At 37.0% G+C, this 19,234-nt stretch overlaps 2 protein-coding genes and 1 non-coding gene across 3 annotated transcripts in view; 2 read left to right on the top strand and 1 right to left on the bottom strand.

Moving 5' to 3' along the window:
• Positions 1–19,234, top strand: part of LOC126801498 (membrane-bound O-acyltransferase gup1) — a 178,711-nt gene that overhangs the window by 92,414 nt on the left and 67,063 nt on the right. The gene's annotated exons all lie outside the window — the stretch shown is intronic.
• LOC126804270 (small nucleolar RNA R71) lies at positions 1,577–1,683 on the top strand. The gene has a single exon (XR_007673224.1). It is a non-coding gene; the product is annotated as a small nucleolar RNA R71 (small nucleolar RNA).
• LOC126801515 (ACT domain-containing protein ACR12-like) lies at positions 4,132–10,241 on the bottom strand. Its single transcript, XM_050528889.1, is given in 12 exon segments — positions 4,132–4,394; positions 4,579–4,602; positions 4,605–4,649; positions 4,740–4,845; positions 5,018–5,073; positions 5,538–5,585; positions 5,587–5,604; positions 5,718–5,802; positions 7,065–7,159; positions 7,703–7,825; positions 9,900–9,954; positions 10,090–10,241. Coding segments are annotated over 12 exon segments (870 nt in total). The 3' UTR covers positions 4,132–4,331.

Here is a 19,234-nt window from a genome sequence, read left to right as displayed (position 1 = left end):
TAAACACATCAATTTTCATTCATGCAGTCCTCATGAAGGGACGGCCCAACAAGATAGGAACCTCATTGTCATCTGCTTCAGTTGGCTCCATGTCAATGACATAGAAGTCTGCAAGGAAAATTAAGCTCGAAACCTGCACAAAAACGTCTTCAACATAGCCTAAATGGACTTTGTTAGAACAATCTGCCAATCGAATCACAACATTATCTCGTTTCAAATCACCTAGACCTAGATCCTCATAAATATAGTAAGGCATTACATTGATCGATGCACCTAAGTCTAGCATTATCTTTTGAAATGTCATGTTTCCGATTGTACAAGGGATAGAAAAACATCTGGATCCTTAAGCTTTGGTGGTAGCTTCCTTTGGAGCACGGTAGAAACCGTCTCACTCATTGTGACAACCTCCTTCTCTCGAGTCATCCTCTTATTGGTGCACAATTCTTTCAAAAACTTAACATACCTAGGATTTTATTGTTTGCATTCAATAAGAGGCATGTTCACTTCCACCTTCTTAAATATGTCGAGCATGGCTTGATCAGAGTCATCATTCTTTTGCTTTGCAAATCTATTGGGGAAGGGAACATGAGGAAGACCATTAGTTGAAACCAAACCACTAGTTAGAATCCTTACATTTGTCATGTAGAGCATCATTAGCCTTAGAGGAGGCAGGGTCCTTCTCTAAGTCATTGGCATTGAAATTCTCGACCTATTTTCCTTTAGAAGGCACGACCTTCTTGTTTTGCTGCAATGGAGTATCTAAGATCCTCCCACTTCTTGTCATCATGGCCTTCCGTTAGGATTTGGCTCAGTTTGGCTCGGCAACTTACCTCCTTCATGGATCTTTCCTATGAAGTCGATCACTTGTGCCATCTACTTCTTAAGCTCGGTTATGTCCTTAGAATGAGCTTGTTGATCTGTACCTAAAGCTTGAGTAGTAGAGTTTAAATTATGTTGCCTTTGAGCAAGGGACTTTAAAAGTTCATCATAATTAAGTGCAGATGCATTATTCGAACCATGAACATTAGAATTAAAGGGAACAGAACCTTGAGGTACCTGAGGCCTCACAAACAAACCTGAAGGATGAGGTCCTTGAGCTTGAGCATTGGACGGTTGAGCATTGTTGTTCTAACGAAAGTTGGGATGATCTCTAAGTCCAGGATTGTATGTGTTCGAGTAGGGATCGTACCTAGGCCTTTGTTGCCCCATGAAGTACAACTCATCTTTAGTCATTGCACAATTTGGACAATTTTCGGTTGTGTGATCTTTGAAAGAACAAATGCCACACGCTTGAGTATTGATGCTCGAACCATTGAATGCCTTGACTAGAACGACAAGCTTCCTCTCTAAAGTAGCCATCTGATTTCTTGCATCAACATCATACACCCCACGACTCTTACTTCCTCTCTTTTCCTTGGAACTAAATTGGCGATTGTTGTCGGCCAAGTCATCAATCAAGGTGTAAGCTTCTTGACCGGTCTTGTTCATGAATGTGCAGCCACATGCCGAATCCACCATGCTCTTATTAGTGGTGTTGAGTCCTTCATAGAAGAATTTCACCAAGTCATCCAACAAAATACCATGGTGGGGGCACTTCTTTTGTAATTCCTGAAATTCCTCTCATGCCTCATAGAGTGAATCACTATCCTTTTGAGTGAAATTCTGAATCTCCCTTCTAAGTCTTTTCGTGAGTTGAGCAGGGAAGAATTGGTTCAACAATCTCCTAATCATTTCATTCCATGTGATGATTATTCCCGTAAGCAAAGAGTACAACTAGCACTTAGCATCGTCCTTAAGGGTAAATGGAAACAAAAGCAATATTAAGCCTTCTTGAGACAGGTGATGAATTGATTGGAGCTTGCAAATGTCCAAGAACTCCATAAGGTGAACATTAGGGTCTTCTATTGAGGAATCAGAGTACTTAAGCAGTTGCCCAAGCAATTGAACCGGAATGGAGAAGTTGGCTTCATCAGGTGGAGTGAAAGCAATGCATGAAGGTGATTCAGGGGTGGTGGGGATGAACGCATTCTTGAGTGCCATTGGAGCACCGGCAGGAACTAGGCCACGGTCCGCAATTGTGTCCGTCTCTGAATCGAATATGAAGGGGAAGAAAGGATCCTCCTCTTCTTTTGATCTAGGTAAAGACTTTAAGATTGAATTGCTTAGAGACGATTCGAAATCTAAGGGTCTACTCGAGCTAGAGTCTTGTAAGTCTTTAAGTGTTTGAATTCGATCTTTGAGCTCTTGTGTTTTCTTAGATATCGCGGACATGCATAGTTCCTGTAACACGAAAGTTAAAGGGTTAGTATTGAAGAAGACAAAATGAAGACATGGAACATGGCCCTCCTTAGTCATATACACGGCACATTTATGGAAGAGACACGACAACTATGTTGTCATGTTACAAAGAGTTAGTTCTTTACATTTACAAAAGTTCACACAATTCACAAGTTTTTTTTTTACCGTTTCAATGATTGAACGATCGATTGATTATAAGTTATAAACTAAGGTGGACGTGCGGCCTAAGTATGGATGCCTAGAGACAAAATCAAGTCTTTGTTTCAGAAGGCCGTATAGCGCAATTAGAGATAATGAACATGATATGACTCATTTGTTGAACTAGGGAGAGCGAACTCCCTATTGACTCTATCACCGAGATGTATGTCAGTCAATAGTTTTCTGATATCTAATTTTGGCCTCATGCACCAGGGTAATAAAAGTGTGTGCTCCTTACTCAGCTCGACTTAACCTTGGGTGTTAGACAAATCTCCAAATGTTAATAAGAGCCGCCCTCGACCTCATGCAAACCCGAAAAGCTAGCATGAAGGGTTAAGGCTAATATTAACAAAAGAGACTTTACATAATTCGTTCGACATACAACCTACAACAATCATTCACTCAAGCACCAAAACACCAACCTAAGATATATTTACTATATGTACAACGAAACAAGATAAAAATATACAAAAGTACAATATGAACAGTGAATTCGAAATTAAAAGTTAAGGATCCATCTTTTTGGATCCCCGGCAACGACGTCATTTAATCGGTTCGATTACTCGACATCAATATTAATCTTGTAAGCATCGTTAGTAGTATAAAGTGAGGATATCGTTCATAAACCGGAGATCCACCAGAGCATAGAATCACAAACATTTACAAAGAGATAAGAGTTTGATATAGATTCGGATCGGTATAAAAACAGAAAATAAAACATAAAAACTAATATATACATGTGATCGATCAACACTTACACAAACCATCACCAAAACAATTAATATAAAGATAACGAAAACAAGTTCTAGTCCTCTTCTAAGAATCATATTGAGACACTATCATGTATAACTAAGGTTGGATCATGCAATTAGGGTTCTAAGCAGTAACATAAACACATTGACACTTAGCACATTCGACTCTTCCCAAACGGTCTTAATCGAAATCTAACATACTCATCCTACCATATAATTCCAACGCCATACACATTGAATTCATTAAGCATGTCACATATTTAACCAACAATCATGCAATTTTGAAACTACATAGAACATAATAAACATGTTCATAGCATAAGTCTTTAATCCAACAACATAAATATCATGATACACTCGTATACATAACACATAGATATCGAAATCATTCAAGAACATGTCACGGTAGAAACCTAAATTCATAAAACCGAAACTTGAAATCGCAACTTTATATAAATCGAATTAAGTAGCTATTTCATAGACAAAATCGAAACAAATTTACAATACATAAATCACATACACCACCAAGAACAAGAAAACTAAAAACCGAAATAAACAAAGAGAGTATCATAGTTACATTTTATCAATTAAGGGCCGCACGACATCTCTCATTCTTCAACTAGAAAATAGCTAAGCCGGCCTCTTCTCACCTTATTCAACTCGGACATGATTGCCTTGTCTTACTAGGAATGCATCACAGCATCACTACTCATCCAAATAGGATTTGTCTTTCCTGAAAAGAAATCGACGATAAAAGAAATATGAAAGAATGAAAATAGGTAAAGAATCATAACTCAATAAGGATTTCTAACACTTAACACAATTTCATCATCAAAACATCCAAATTCGGCATAACTCTACTAAAACATACAAATAACAAATATGAACCTGAAACAACTAAATAAGAAGTAATAAAACATAAGAATATGACATATATACATTAAGAACGTCACACTTTGTGCTCCTATCAGCACGAGTACTGAACTAGTTTCAACAAGGTAACTAATGAAAACGCACATCAACATGGCTGGTACAAGAACCATTATATTTGATTTACAAACAAGATCAAGCTCCCCCAGGGTATTAGTAACTATCGACATCAGTTTCTGGCCTGCGAATGTAGTAACGCAGACAGTTCACTAACACCTGCAAGTTTGAAATAATTGTTAGGAAACAAATTGCAAAACGTTAACAACAACCATTCTATATGAACCCAGCACTCTAACCCTTGGAACTCTTGTAATTTAATTGTGTCAAGCATTTCAGATTGATAGTTCAGAATATATAAAAAAAAACCTTTTTCTCAACAAAAAAAAATCAAAACAATTACCTGGGACAAGGAACTATTTAAGGCTCTGCCCCTCTGTAGCTGACATGAAATTTATCTTTGGCAACCAAACCCTATAAAGAGAAGCGAAGAAAAGTTTACCCATAGTTCATAACATAATGCGCACACGTATACAGAGAGAGAGAGAGAGAGAGATGACGTACTTTTGTATCAATCTCAGCCGATTCCACATCAATATTGATATCAGCAATGATTTTGATCATTTCTACAAGCAATCCTGGGTGATATGCGGTCTCTTTGTAAAGCAAGCTGGTGACATAGTAATATGATGCCGTATCAAATGACACATCCAGTAGCCTCTTAACAAAATTAATGCAAGTGCGAACTTTAGATCTCTCTTTCTCATGTTTATTTTTATGGGGAAATAGAATACTTAAAAAATATATATAAACACAAAAAGTCATTTCCATATGTAGCAAACCTCCTCTTAGGTCCATCTTCCTTCACATGTATATGAGTTGCAATATCAACATCAAGCTGCAATCATCACTATCACAAATTAGTTAGTGTCAATGGATCATCTACAACACATATGTAAACTTCCACGCTACAAGCATCATATAAATTACTGATAATGAGTATTGTATATCAAAGAAACCTATTGACACAGAAAGTAAAATTTTAATTCAAAAACAAAATCATAGTTGCTTTAATTTTTAATTTTATTTTTTTAACAGTTGTAAAGCCAACATGACAAAAATTAACTCTGAAGGCACATCCATCTATGAGTCTCCAAATCATCATTTGACCCAATAGGCATAGCTGATAAGCAGCATGTACATTGAAGGCATCAAGGCTTCTAATGCTTGTAAATAAGTCCATGGTGAGGCGGCCAGCAATATCATGGGTTTCTTCAGAACGTGAGCATGATGATTAGTCTAACAATAAACCCCGCCTAGAGATGAGGTTAACATTGGAAAGCTTAAGGTTGACAACATTACCTTCTTTTCCGGGGCTTTTATTCCAAAAGCTTCACCCATTGCAATTTGCAAGTAGCTGACTAGATTCCTAGCAATAAAAAAAAACAGGAGACAAAACTATAGCTAATGAAAACAACGAATTTAAGTACAGAAATTCGTGTATTATTCAAAGATGATATATTGTGTTATAAGAAGTCGTACTGGATGATATTTCAATAGATTGTTGATGATGGTAAGCTGGATTTTCTCTAACATATCAGGATCTTCAACTTTGCGTCCGGTGTCACTAGAAGTACCAAAATTACTCTTTAGCTGCTAGAAACTTGTAGTGCAACAAACAAGAGCTTTGGTTGTATAGGTTATGTGATAGAAAATGGCAATCACGCAGTAGAGCTAATGCAAACACAAGTCTCTGAAATTCTTTGAATAGCACCATTTCATGTATGGAGACCTAGAAGTACGCATGCAAGTAGTTCTATGCCTAAAGTAAAGCAAAATGTACCCAAACTGCAGAACTACATAAGTAATTCAGTTTTGCAGCGGTAGATCATAAGCTGACAAAGTAGCAGTGTGACAGCATTCGTATTGCAGACCAAACAAATAATGGCCCATTATGGTCAGATGAAATTACTTGAGTAACCTGCGAAATGTATAGACAGCAGTATCACCGGTAATCCTTCTTTTAACTTGAAATTAGATTAGATAGGGAAATGGCACTATCACAAGAATATAGTAGTCTAATTGGATATCTACTTATAATATATGCAGCCGTATATATACTTATACATCTTATTACCATCTTTTATGTGCAAGAAAGTCAAAGAGAAAATTAATCTATGAGTTCATCAGCATATATAATTGTTTATACATATAGGCTGTCATATATACATGCATATATGTTTGTTTTTGTGTGTGTGACTGTATATTATTGTATATGTATTACACATTAGTATTATTTCCCGTTAAACTATGGAAAGGAAAAACGTTTCCAATGGTAAACAATACAGAACAAAAGAAAAAAGCAATATTGCGAAAGTTTTATTCCAGGAAAACGATAAATATACTTACCAATATATGTTAGTTTAAGACTGAAACAGAGGAATTAAGCAGGTTGCAATTAACTTAAACAATTTGAGACTAATCCCTATCCAAATGGTAAACATAATCTGGGATTCCATGCGTGTGGATAAGTTTGCATCTTCTTCGGATGGTAGCAAGTTCTATTCTACATTCTCTATCATGACATTGACTTCATGACTCTAGTAGCATATTGCATTCAACTTATATAGGGAAGATACGGTTACAAAGACTTTAACCGAGTATTGCTGCTTTGTTAGAATGCTAGCCTACAACTATTCCAAATATTGTTAGTGGAGATACCCAATTGGAAGGCAAACATGGCCAGATTTGGTATATTTCAACCAACTTATGTGGGATTAAAGTGCTTAACAATCTTAACTACCACAGAACTGTTGCAATCTTAACTGATGTTGGGTATCCATGAAATAAAATCTATGTAGACATAGGTAGCCAAAAAAAAAAACTTACAGCCGCGTTATATGAAACTTCGTCTGTTTAACCGGCCCCTCAGTGACAACAATTCCCTTTGCTACATCCAATCCCAACTCATGTAATGCATTTATCTATCCTCATATAATAAAGGCGTGTCAATTAACCATGAGAATCTGACGCCTTGCAGAACATTTAGAACTGATGCTCAGTTCTCAACTTTAGACTTCACATAGCCAATTTGGTTAAAACTTGAAAGCCAATATGATGAGTAAACTTGGGACATGCAGAAAGTTTGACGTTTCAGGTGCCAAAAAATACTCATGTAATTCAAATGACATGCACTGAACTACATTCATGAACAAGAAAACTGACTTTGTTCCTTTTTCATTTTATTCTGTTTTTTCCTCTTCCCCCAACTCGCTTCACGGGCTGAGGTGGTTCGTAACATGAAACTTTAAAGAACCACGATCTGGAAATCGTACCAATAAAAACTAGTCCTATTTGAAACTACATACCGGGAAATTTTCCGTATTTGAATTATATTGTTATGATGTTGTAATCTATTTCATATGGTCTCCTTCAATTGTGATACTTGAATTTATATCCCATGTAAAGAATTTGACTTCCAATGAATATTTATCTACAAGGGATATACAAAGAATAAGCCCCTTTACCGTGTCAATGAGAGCTCCAAGGCAATCTCCAAAGCTGAGCTGCACAATAGTTGCATCAGAATCTGAATCGTGATCAATCATGACTACTGGCATTGGAACATAGTCAGCCTCTTGATCAGACTTCTGCAGTTTAAAATATTCATCCAATGTTATGGAAACTGATGCAACATTTTAGGCTTTTTTAGTTCGTTTACGCTTAGTCCAGAACCAGATATACCAACAAATCGATTCCCAACACCAAAAGGTCTATAACAGATACAATGAACAAATTAATAAACCTTATGGTTACTATTAACCTCTAAAATTTAAAATAACATGTACAACAACATGTTAGGTTGAAATGACTGGTTGTATGGGGGGTATAATCTAAATCATTACTTAATTGAGAACTGTGTACAAGGTTAAGGGTTGTTAACAAATTTATCTTATGGTCCCTTTGATCTCACAGAAAACAACCATAGCTAGTCCTGTGTTGTGAATCGATCAACAAGCATGTCAGAGAACCAGAACAAGCACAGCAAACCAAGAGAAAAAACCACAAAGAAAAGAACACAAAAACACAGATTTAAGGTGGTTCAGCAAAAGTTTTGCCTACATTCACCGGACAAAAACACACCCTTCCACTATATTAATAATGGGTACACAAGAAAGACTAAGAAAACAAGAACTCTCTCTTATCTTCCTATCTATCTCTCTCCTCTCTGCCCTCTCTCATCTTCTAACTGATAATGGAACACACTTTACTCTTTGTCTCTGCGATGCCTAAACCTAGAGCAGAACCCTTCCTTATACATCCATAAGGACAAACATGTTTCCTCACAAAATAGGAATCATATTCCCAATAGTGTTAGGCTGTAAAGCCTCCTCCTTCTCTGTAATCAATAAGGATTACAGGTAAATCATCATCAATAAGAATTCTCTATCCTTATTGGAAAACTATACTCTAAGAAACCTTCTTAGGAAAAACACATGGGCTGGAAACCCAACATAATGTAGGTCTGGAAATTATAATTCCATTTCAGGCCCTTTTAAGTGTGCCTATCTCAAGATATCATCAAGTGAAATCCCAAAGTAGTGTGGGGCTGCAACAGATTGCATAAAATAAAAATACGACATGTTGTAAATAACCTGAGTAGATGTAAGCTTGACAATTACAGAACAAGTGATAGACACTTTCCTCTTCTATCCAAGAGGTACCTAATGTTTAAATAAATAATAGAAGTAGAAGCGCCCACAATTCTGAACAAGGAATTAGTTCAAAACAATCGAACAAGGACCCATATGCAGTCAAAATCTTATGTATAGCCTATGGACCTGCATAGTCGCACTTAGGAGACTTATCTGCCATTCATTTCCACATTCACCCCCAACTCCGGTTGATGGAAAGTTGCCAGCTACAAGAAATTCTAACTGGGCTACTCTCAAATGTATAGCTATAAAAAACACTCAAAAATTAGTCAATTACTCATCAACAAGACCACTTCCAAATACAACCTCGATAATTAGACGGCTCATATGCAGAAAAATGAGACTTTATGGAACAGAAAAAAAAAAATTAAAACCCAGCTAGGATTTTACCAGTGGTAAGTTTTCCAGGAAAATCTCATGTCCTAAAGTTCTGTACTGAAGAAGTATACAACATTATGGCATTTGCCCCTTGCATGCCAGTTTCAAAACACGACTGGACTAGAACCCACTGAACAATGTAAGGAACAAGGTGGAAGCGGAGAACAAAAAATGCCTCAAGGAAGTGAAACAACTACTGTCAATTTACGTAGCTAGTAGTTATGTATTGAGCTGACAAGAACAATAGAAAAGGACTGCCTAGTCCATTGTCATGTACATCAGTCACATATTGGAAAACTAGAACATCGCAAGCTCATTTTGCAAGAGTAAAGTCAACCCATGAGACACGACAGCCAAAAAGGATATTCCTAGAATGCACGGCGATGAAGCTTGACCTTTCGCCAGCAAATTATGTAGTTTTCCAATTTTCATTAATAGTGTACATATTGTATAATCCAACCTATGCATCACAAGTGCCAAAACATGACATCCTAACACCCTAATCGAAAAAAGCCGATCACAACTATTTCCACATGCAGAAGAACCGTTTCATATCATATTATATGAGAAATTCAAGAACCTATGAATCAGAGTCAAATAAACTATGATATAGAGAAATAATGCAACTGACCAGTGAAGATGAACCAATTGCATTCACACCATTGCCAGAGGCATACGCGACGTTCCTGCACCAACATTGAACAACGATCAACATCAAATTCACGACACCAGAGACTTGAGTTTCCATTAAAATCAAAATCTGAACTATGAAATTTTAGAGTGAAAGAAGAGAAAGCAAACATAAATATGTGTTTTCTTACAATTTTCTACACCAAGTGTTGGGATGGAGATAGTGAAGTAGCTTGGGGGCCTAACACAGCGGAGGAGGCTGAGGGGCGAATTCGGAATCGGAAAATTTAGAGTGAGGGAGAGTGAGATGGGGAGCAAAGAGAGACGAGTTGGTGAAGGCCATCGGAATCTTCTGCAGCTTCTTGAGGTCTCAAAAGACGAGAGAAAATGAGAGTTGAAAAATGGCAGTTGCTTTTAGTTCAGGTGGGACCTGCTCTAGATTATTACAACCCCACGTCATTTTTTGCTTACAAATTTTATATTTTGCTGCATTTAATTTTGTTTTTATTTTTATTGAGAAAATAAGGCAGAAACTTTGGTCATCGAACTTTTGAAAACTTCATTTTTGTCATCTAACTATACTACAGGCAGTCTTGTTCACACGGTTAGTAGCTGACTATAAAATCATGCTCAACCACCATTGGATGTAAATCAAAAAGTGAGGAAAATCTTTTTAAAATTGAATTATTTTGTTTTCAACTCTTAGATTTACAGCCAATGATAATTGAGCATGAATTCTATAGTCAGCTACTGACTGTGTGAACGGGAGTGATACGATGTGTATATTACATTGTTCATTTTGTCTATTTTATGTGTTAATTGAACGTTAAAGCCTAATATGTAGAGTCATATTTGTCATTCCAATTAGAAAAAATAAACTATTGTACTAGAGAAGAAGAAGAAATTGTCGCTTGATTTCTTTAATCTTCAAACTATCATTCGAGTCGACAAAAAAAAGATGAAAGTAAACGGAATGACTAATTGACATAATGGTAGTATATTTGAAGTTTTCAAAAGTTCGATGACTAAGCTATTTAATAGATTTAACACGTTGAGAGATCTCTCTTCTCTTAGGTGGCGGCCAATCCTAGGGTTTGCCTTCCCGCAGCATTAGATCTCTGATTCCCATCATGAGATCTCTCAGTTAATCCTTCAGAGTTCGTCTTCTCCTTCCTCAGGGGGTTTTGGTCTTTCTCTGCAACGAATTATCAAATGATTTGGGCATTGGTGTTGTACTCTGGTGTCTGTGTCACAAGCCATTGCGGAGAGGTCGTGTTGGTGGGTGGCGGACCAAGATTGTCGTGGTGTTGGTTTGGGGCTTGCGTTGCCGGAACTGAAGGTTTAGATCAGGCTTTGGGATCCAGGTTCGGGTCATGTGCGAGTGCTTGTTCATATCAAATGTTGTCGACGATGCTTTGCTCCGGTTTGATTGATTTTCTCAGGGTTCCCTTTTGGGATTGCAGCGAGGTTTGGTATTCGTCAAGAGAGGTCTGGCGGCGTTTGGGTGTGGTTGGCAACGGTTTGGTCATCGTACTAGCTTGTCAGTGAAGCTCGTCGGCGAGGAGTGCGTGCACTGGTTGGCACCAGATCCGGATTGGGTGCCCATAGGAGTTTTTGGGCCTCCATGTTGGCAGGGGCGGATCCAGCCTAGGCTTGACTGGGCTGGAGCCCAGGTGAAATTGAAACCCAAAAAAAATCCAACCTTTTATAAAAATAAAAAATAAAAATTTAAGAGCACGGGCTGGTGTCTGGTGAGTCTCTCACTCTCACTCTCTCTCAAACTTCTCGGGTTCTTCAGTGATGAGGATTGCTCAGACCAATCTAAGGTCAACGGCGTATACTGAGCTGATAAATAATTATACCGATGTTTCTGGGAGTTGGTTGTATGCTGTGGACAACTAATTTAGGTACACACTCTTAAATCTTAACTCTCTTTCACTTTCTTGTTGCTGGTTTTGTTGTTCTAAACTTCTAATTTAGATTGAATGAATGAATGAAGATGTTGGGTAAATGGGTAATGTTAAAGAAAGCTTTTGACTACTGTGTGATTTCATTGATTTGATCTTGATCTCCTTTAATTTCGATATCCAGAAAAATAGTTCTAATAAAATCCCACCAGTAGCCAGCCGCTCCAGTAAGAGTATAAGCTGCAAATCCAACTCTTAGGTCTTCAGGTACATCAATAAGATCGAAACATTGCTTTACCCTTTCTAACCAATCCAGCCATTTCGATGAACTATCAAGAAATCCTGCATATGTCGGGGGTGATAGACTAGTTAAAGCCTTCAAAAATTCAGTCTTCTATTGAACCTGGTTGTGCCCTCAAGCTGGAGGGAAGCCATTTGCAGTAAGGCTTGAAACAGCTTTGCCACCACTTCATCAGGTGGAAGCCCAGTATTGGAAGAAGTAGCTCCACCTGTTCCAATTGTGTCTCGCTGAATTTTAACAATTGAAACATTAGCTTCCGTTCAACTGCCACATCAAGTCATCAACTAAAGAGTATTCACAGGACTAAGTGTTGTCAATCATCAATATCCTACCGGCCATTAACAATTACCATGGAGTCTACTAACCTAGCAATATGAGATCAGAATGTAGTCTCCTCCAAAAGTTCTGAGTTAATGTGTTACTTGATTCACTTCCATTTCCCAATTATAGCAAAGTTAAGAATGAAACAGAGTACAGTATGTTTTCCTTGTACTTTACAAAAGCAAAACAGAAACAAACCAATTCAAGTAATAATACAAATATGCATCGGATTTTGATGTCACAAACAATTTTACAATTCTAGATCATCATTTTATATTATATTTTCATTTCTGTTCTTTTGCTAATTGTTAGTAGCAGCATATAGAACTAGCCGCTAGGCCACAATCTATACTCATAAAGCCTGAGACAAAGATGAGGGGATTTCCTTAGTAGATTTAATGAGCTTTATAAATTGTTGACATCAATTGTCGTTTTTTTCAGTTGACATCAATTGTTGTATTTTTCAGGATGTCTAATGATAATCACATTAATCGTGTCAAAAGGCTCAAATATAAAGAAATTGATACATGGTTTAGTAGAAAGAGTGATCACGAGTTTGAAGCTTTGGCTACTCGTAGAGTTAAGTTTAGTTAGTTTTTATTAGTAGGTTTGAGGGTAAGATTTGCAAGTCTCCCCTATGTATGTTTATTATTTTCAATAAATCACAACATTTAATACCGTTGAGCAAATTTTTATCTGCTTAAATTAGCACATGTGACATTCCAATCCTGGATCCGCCACTACATGTTGGACTTGGTTCTATGGAAGCCTGCCTGGTGTTTAGGCTTTAAGGTCTATTCGCTATTGGATTAGGATATGGGACGCATGAGGTATCACTGAGTAGTCATTGCATCTCGATCTGTTATGAGTGGTGTTACATTCCAGAGTTTGCAGAATTTTATGGTGTTCTTCTGCATTTTCACTCTCAAATAAGTTAGTCGTGCTAACAAAAAACGTGTTCTGCATTTTTTTTATGAGAAGAATCATAGCCTTTACTAGCTATATATGCTTGCAACATTTGAACTTTGTACCTCCACCTGCAATTTAGCTCTTATAATTGAAAATGGCATCACCTATGATTACACCTGCAATTTAGCCAAAATGGGCTGCCAACCAATTAGGCTTCGTTGCCAACCACCAAAATAGGCTTACAAGGGAATTCCTTAGCCGTTGGTTATCAATTACACCCCAAAAGAAACTTTTCCAAAGTTGATTTTAAAGGAGGATTATATTTGCACCTCTAAAATTTATGTATACCTCCATTACTTATTACACCTCCTTATTATTTTTTAACTTCTCAAAACTCTAAATGCACTTCTTTTTCTTTACCCAATTACCTCTCACTCCTCCCGCTATATCTATTTGCATTATAAGTGATCATTTGAGTTATACGTATAAAGAAAGAGATAAAACAATAATATTTTTCTATGTTTATTTGTTCATTTTATTAGTCTTTTTATATGAGTTGAAAACGTCAAATAGAAATAGAAAAATGGTGAAGGTATAAATAAAAATTTTGGAGGTGCAAATAAAAGTCTTGTTTTAAGGGAAAAAAAGAAAGAAAGAAAGAAAGAAAAGTGAGAGAGAGAGCCGTTTACAAAAGCTTCTATTAGAAATTCAAATCACACAAGTAAGAATAGAGATGGGTCTCTCTTGGTTCTTCTCTCACAAACGGCTCTCTCACTTCCTCTCTTGATTCTTCACAGAGAGATAGACATGGAGTTGGGTCTCTTCATGGTTCAGTCTTCGTGTCCCATAGATCGGAGAGAGACCTCTTCATGTCCCAGAGATCGGTGAGAGAGACCCGTTTATGACTTGGTGTCCCAGAGATCGAAGCTCGCCTCACGAAAGGTAAATCTCTCTCTCTCTCTCTCTCTCAATTAAAGGCCCGAATTGAAATCTAGGGTTTCTGTTAAAAATTGAATCTTTATTCGATTTTGATTTGAGGGTTTAAATCTCCATTGGTGCAGATGAGTTTGAGAGGGGAAATAGGTGTTCGTGATGGCGGGCTTTGTTTCTCGGTTTGATATAGACTTGGTGTCCCTAATTGGTCATTCGAAAAAAAACCAAGTCTTTAAAGTAAGAATGGTTTTATACTTCTACCATTGATTGGGTTCGGTATATTGTTATCAATCTGTGGTGCCTTCGATATTGTCTGTGTTGAATACACCCTGTAATTTATGGGGTTCATGTCCCTTCGGCTTATATCCCAATGATGAAAGATTGGGTCGCTCTCCCTCATTTCTTGGGGTTGAGGAACCCTATTTCATTGCCTTCATTCATGAAATTTTTGAAAGATATTATATCTGGTGATTCACCCTCTGTTGCCTTGACCCTCAATCGGAATTTCAGATTAAATGGTGTTTTACACCACAGAGTTGGTTTTTGTAACTAATGATGAAGGATTGGGTTGATCTCCCTCATTTGATGGGGTTGAGCAACCCTATTTCATTGCCTTAGTGGCATTTTTGAAAGATTTTATATCTGGTGATTCACCCTTTGTTGCCTTGACCCTCAATCGGAATTTTGAATTAAATGGTGTATTATACCACAGAGCTGGTTTTTATTACAAAGTAATTATTGATCCCTATTAATAAGCGTATTTGTCCCAAGAGTCAGTCTTAAAGATGTCCCTTGATACTGATACTAATGTATCAAACTCTGAAATAGTTGTCATATTGGTCCCTCAAAACGATTGTTGCCTGAAAATGTAAAATAATCTGCTGAGTTGTTCAATATACCCTGTAATTCATGGGGTTGGGTTGATGTCTGTTCGGCTTATATTCCAATGATGAAAGATTGGGTTGATCTCCCTCATTTGTTGGGGTTGAAGAACCCTATTTGATTGCCTTCGTGGCATTTCTGAGGGATTTCATATTTGGTTCCGCCCCTCTGTTGCCTTGACCCTCAAATGAATCTTCAAATTAAATGGTACAATACACCATAGAGCTGGTTTTTGTTACAAAGTTACAATTGACTATTAATAAGGGTATCTATCTAGAGAATCAGTCTTAGAGATGTCCCTTAATACTGATACTAATGTATTGAGCTCTATAACAGTAGTCAGATTGGTCCGTTAAAACGGTTGTTGCCTTAGATTTAAAAGAATCTGCTCAGTTGTTGCCTAAGAAAGAGTATTCGGATTGGTCCCTCAAAATAGTGTTTTTTCCTGAGATTTAAAACAATCTGCGTTATTCTGAGTTCCAGTATTTTACTCAATGAGGTTTTATTGTTGGGAATATGTTGCTTTCAGAGTAACTTCATGATTCTGCAAGTTTGAAACTGATTCATGTGAATTACCCAAATTAGAGTCCTAAACAGAGCACTCCTTCAGGCCATATTGTTGGTGTTTGAACCTCTGAGATTTTTGTCTTTTGTTATATGAACCATAAGAGGTGGGATAATAGCTGTGGAGAAAAAAAAAGTGATATCTTGAATGGATGGGTTTCAATAGAGTGCATTTTGATAGTTCCAATAGTGAAAATTATTCCTTAGAAGAGATTATTGTGCATTTTCTTATATTTGGGATTAATAACAGTAACCCCAAATTGGCTCATGTATGTGTTTTGAAGTCTTTTTAATTTGAGTTCCAACGCATTGAGCTAAAACATAGTTGGATTGACCGGTCCTTTGAAACTTTTTATGCATGAGATGAATGCAATTCATTTTGATTTAGAGTTCAAACGCATAACTCATTGAGGTTATAGTGTTGGGGATATAACCTCAGAGATTGTTGGTCTTCAAAGTTCATGATTCTGCAACTTTGAAAATGATTCAAGTCATTTCTACAGACTGGAGTTCAAACAGAGAACTCATTGAGGCTATATTGTTGGGATATAACCTTGTACATTGTTGCTTTCAGGTTTGGTTTTTTTGATAGGTCGTCAACCTTTGTCTTTGGTGGGGATATTTTGTTTTCTCCTTTGACGTGTAGTTATATTCTATGCAATGATGGAATTAGGGAGTGCAGGGGAGTTTTGGTGTAAACATCTATGAGAGAGTTTTTATCCTCTGCCAAAAACCCTCAGTGGTGCATCAGTTAAGAGTCTATTAGAGATGCAGTAGTCATTTATGTCCGAGTCAAGTCATGCGTGTGGAAAGTTGACAAGTCATCTTTGGTCATTGTGAGAGTTCTATTTTAACTCACATATCCATTAAGTTGTGTCTCCATATGTATCTTTGTAATCTTAGCATTGTGGGGATATTAACATGCTTCAAAGTTTATTACGTTTTTTGTGAGTGTTTCCCAATACCCTATCTTTAGCTGGTTGAGTGATTCCCAGACCAAACTCCCATATCTTAGCTTCTTATTATAGCTGTATCACTCAGCTGAATACATTCATTTGTGTCTTCTTTTGAAGATGACATATGCCTGATTATTAGATGTCTCATGCATATTAATTATTGGTTTTATCCTTCATATAGTTTGATGTTGTTTATTCTTCTAGCTGGTTGTCTATAAATCTAGGTTCAGGACAAAGGGATTTAATATGCTAAGTGTTCATATTAAGTCAGTTTTCATAAATATTCATGTTTATTGGTCAACATACATTTGCGAGAACTTCTAATTTAGTTTTCTATGCTCTGCCTTTGAATTATTTGATAGTGAGAGTGGCACGATTATATGTCGTGAGCTCTCAAATTATAGTTTAACTAGTTGGATAGTGAGAGTGGCACAATATATATGTTGTGAGCTCTCAAATTATAGTTTAATTAGTTGGATAGTGAGAGTGGCACAATATATATGTTGTGAGCTGTGAAGTTTTGTGGTACCGGAGTTTAACTAGTTGATAGTGAGAGTGGCACAATGCATATGTTGTGAGCTCTCAAGTTATGTGGTATTGGAGTTTTTTTTTTATGACATGTTGTCCTCTACAGGATCCTGTTTCTTAGTTATGGTTGCTATCATGTATTTTTACTAGTTGCTGCCAAGAAGGTAGCGTGCGAGGTAAGAAAATTATTATATCGACATGTCTCATGAATGTAGCCACCTCAAATATTTATGGATTAGTTGATACTGATGGTTTCTACTAAATTTGATGCTAACTTATCCCATGTAGAGTTAGGTTTACGTTTGCAACTTTCTTTAGTTGTAACATTTTCTGTTGGATGAATTAGCCTTGATCTTCCATTACGAAGATTTGGGCAAACCAACTGTGTGATAATGGTGCCCATAAATTAGTGGCTATATGATGTTTAGATGTTCTTTTCGACTTGTTCTGGAAAGGAGATCTAGCTGGGTTCATATGTGATTGAATATTAGTTTTAAGGGAATTTTATTGGTCAAGTTACGTAACTAAGCACCAGTTTAGCCTTCAGCATTTCTTGCAGGCATTCTAAATTCAAGCATAGTAGAAACCATCTGTAGTTGAACAATTTTTGGGCCGCATAGAGATTAGGTAGTATCATACATGCCTATAATATAGAAACCAACTGAGCTTTAGAGAGAGATGACCTTCCCCAATGGTCATGTAAATAAGCCACTTGAAAATAGAATTAACCTAGATATCCTTAAGCCGATTAGCAGGAAAGCCAGTTGTTCAATTTGAAGGGGTAAACAAAGATTAACAAGCTTGTTCCCATGAACCAGGCCATCTCAAGCTCAAGCATCAACCTTCTGTGTTTCCTGTTTGGCAGATAAAACCCTTTAGAGTTTTCAGTCTTAAAGACCTGATATCTGAGCATTTTAAGGCAAACCCCGGAGAAGAAAGCACTCTGCGATATTCTCAAACACTGTAGATTGAATGTGTAAGTCATGCATACAGTGTTATGGACATGTGTGATATCCATTGGTATTGCCTTGAGTTGGAGATTGGTTTGCTCCCTCTGACGACTAAGTAATTATACACATGAATATATGTTTTGTTCCTTTCTGATGACTTGAGTTATTAAAACCTGATCCAGAACACGACTGTGATACATCATTTATCGTTTGTTTTTGGTTTTTGCTTGCTGTGTCACATACATACATACATACTGTATCAAGTTTCAGGTACTTCTTCTGAATTTGCATCTTGGTTTCTAATCTCTTAAGTATCTACTAGTTTGACACTTTGACTAGTAAATGAGTTCAATGATATTACTCTATTTGGTGTTTGACATTCGAAATGTATTTGATTTAGTTCATATTGATGTACTCTGCCAAGACAGATACTTCATTAGTTCATTTGCCTTCTGAGTATTTGATACAGGAATTTGAATTTGCATTTCGCACCCGAGAAAATTCCACTTTCCCAATGAAATACATAATTTCATGTACTCTTCTGCTGTTATCCATCTCAGAGGTCTTACGCATCATTTCATTTAGGTGCCTCTATCAAGAGGTTGGCATCTCAGAAACCCTGAGATTTGGTGATAAGTTTGGGTCTGGGTTCCAATTCTCTTTAGGAGCATCTGTTAAGCCCCTTTGCATTTGAATATTCTAAGAAATTGGTGTACATTTTGTCATTTTGACAATAATGTAATTCTGAACTGGGACAATGAACATCAGTCGAATTATCTGGTGGAAATTTAATAGTTGCTACACATATTTAGATGGCACCTCCTACGAAATCAGCTTCTTTAAGTTGCGTTCGGTATCTTGTTTACATCTTGGGTTTACTCAACTTTCTGTTAGTTAGATCTTGTAGCTGGGTGATGTCACCATATTTCCTTGGTCATTAATCCCACACCAAGAGGGATTTCAAAGCCACTAGCAGGTAAAATGTAAGCAGCAGTTGACACTGGTCGTACAAACTTGAAAGGACATTCATTACTTGTTAGAACAATATCTCCTTCAGTCTTGAGCTTGTCATCACTTGGAAGTGT

Source organism: Argentina anserina, chromosome 7, assembly GCF_933775445.1.
Source record: "Argentina anserina chromosome 7, drPotAnse1.1, whole genome shotgun sequence".
NCBI lineage: Eukaryota > Viridiplantae > Streptophyta > Magnoliopsida > Rosales > Rosaceae > Argentina > Argentina anserina.
This window is presented reverse-complemented; position numbering and strand designations above follow the sequence as displayed.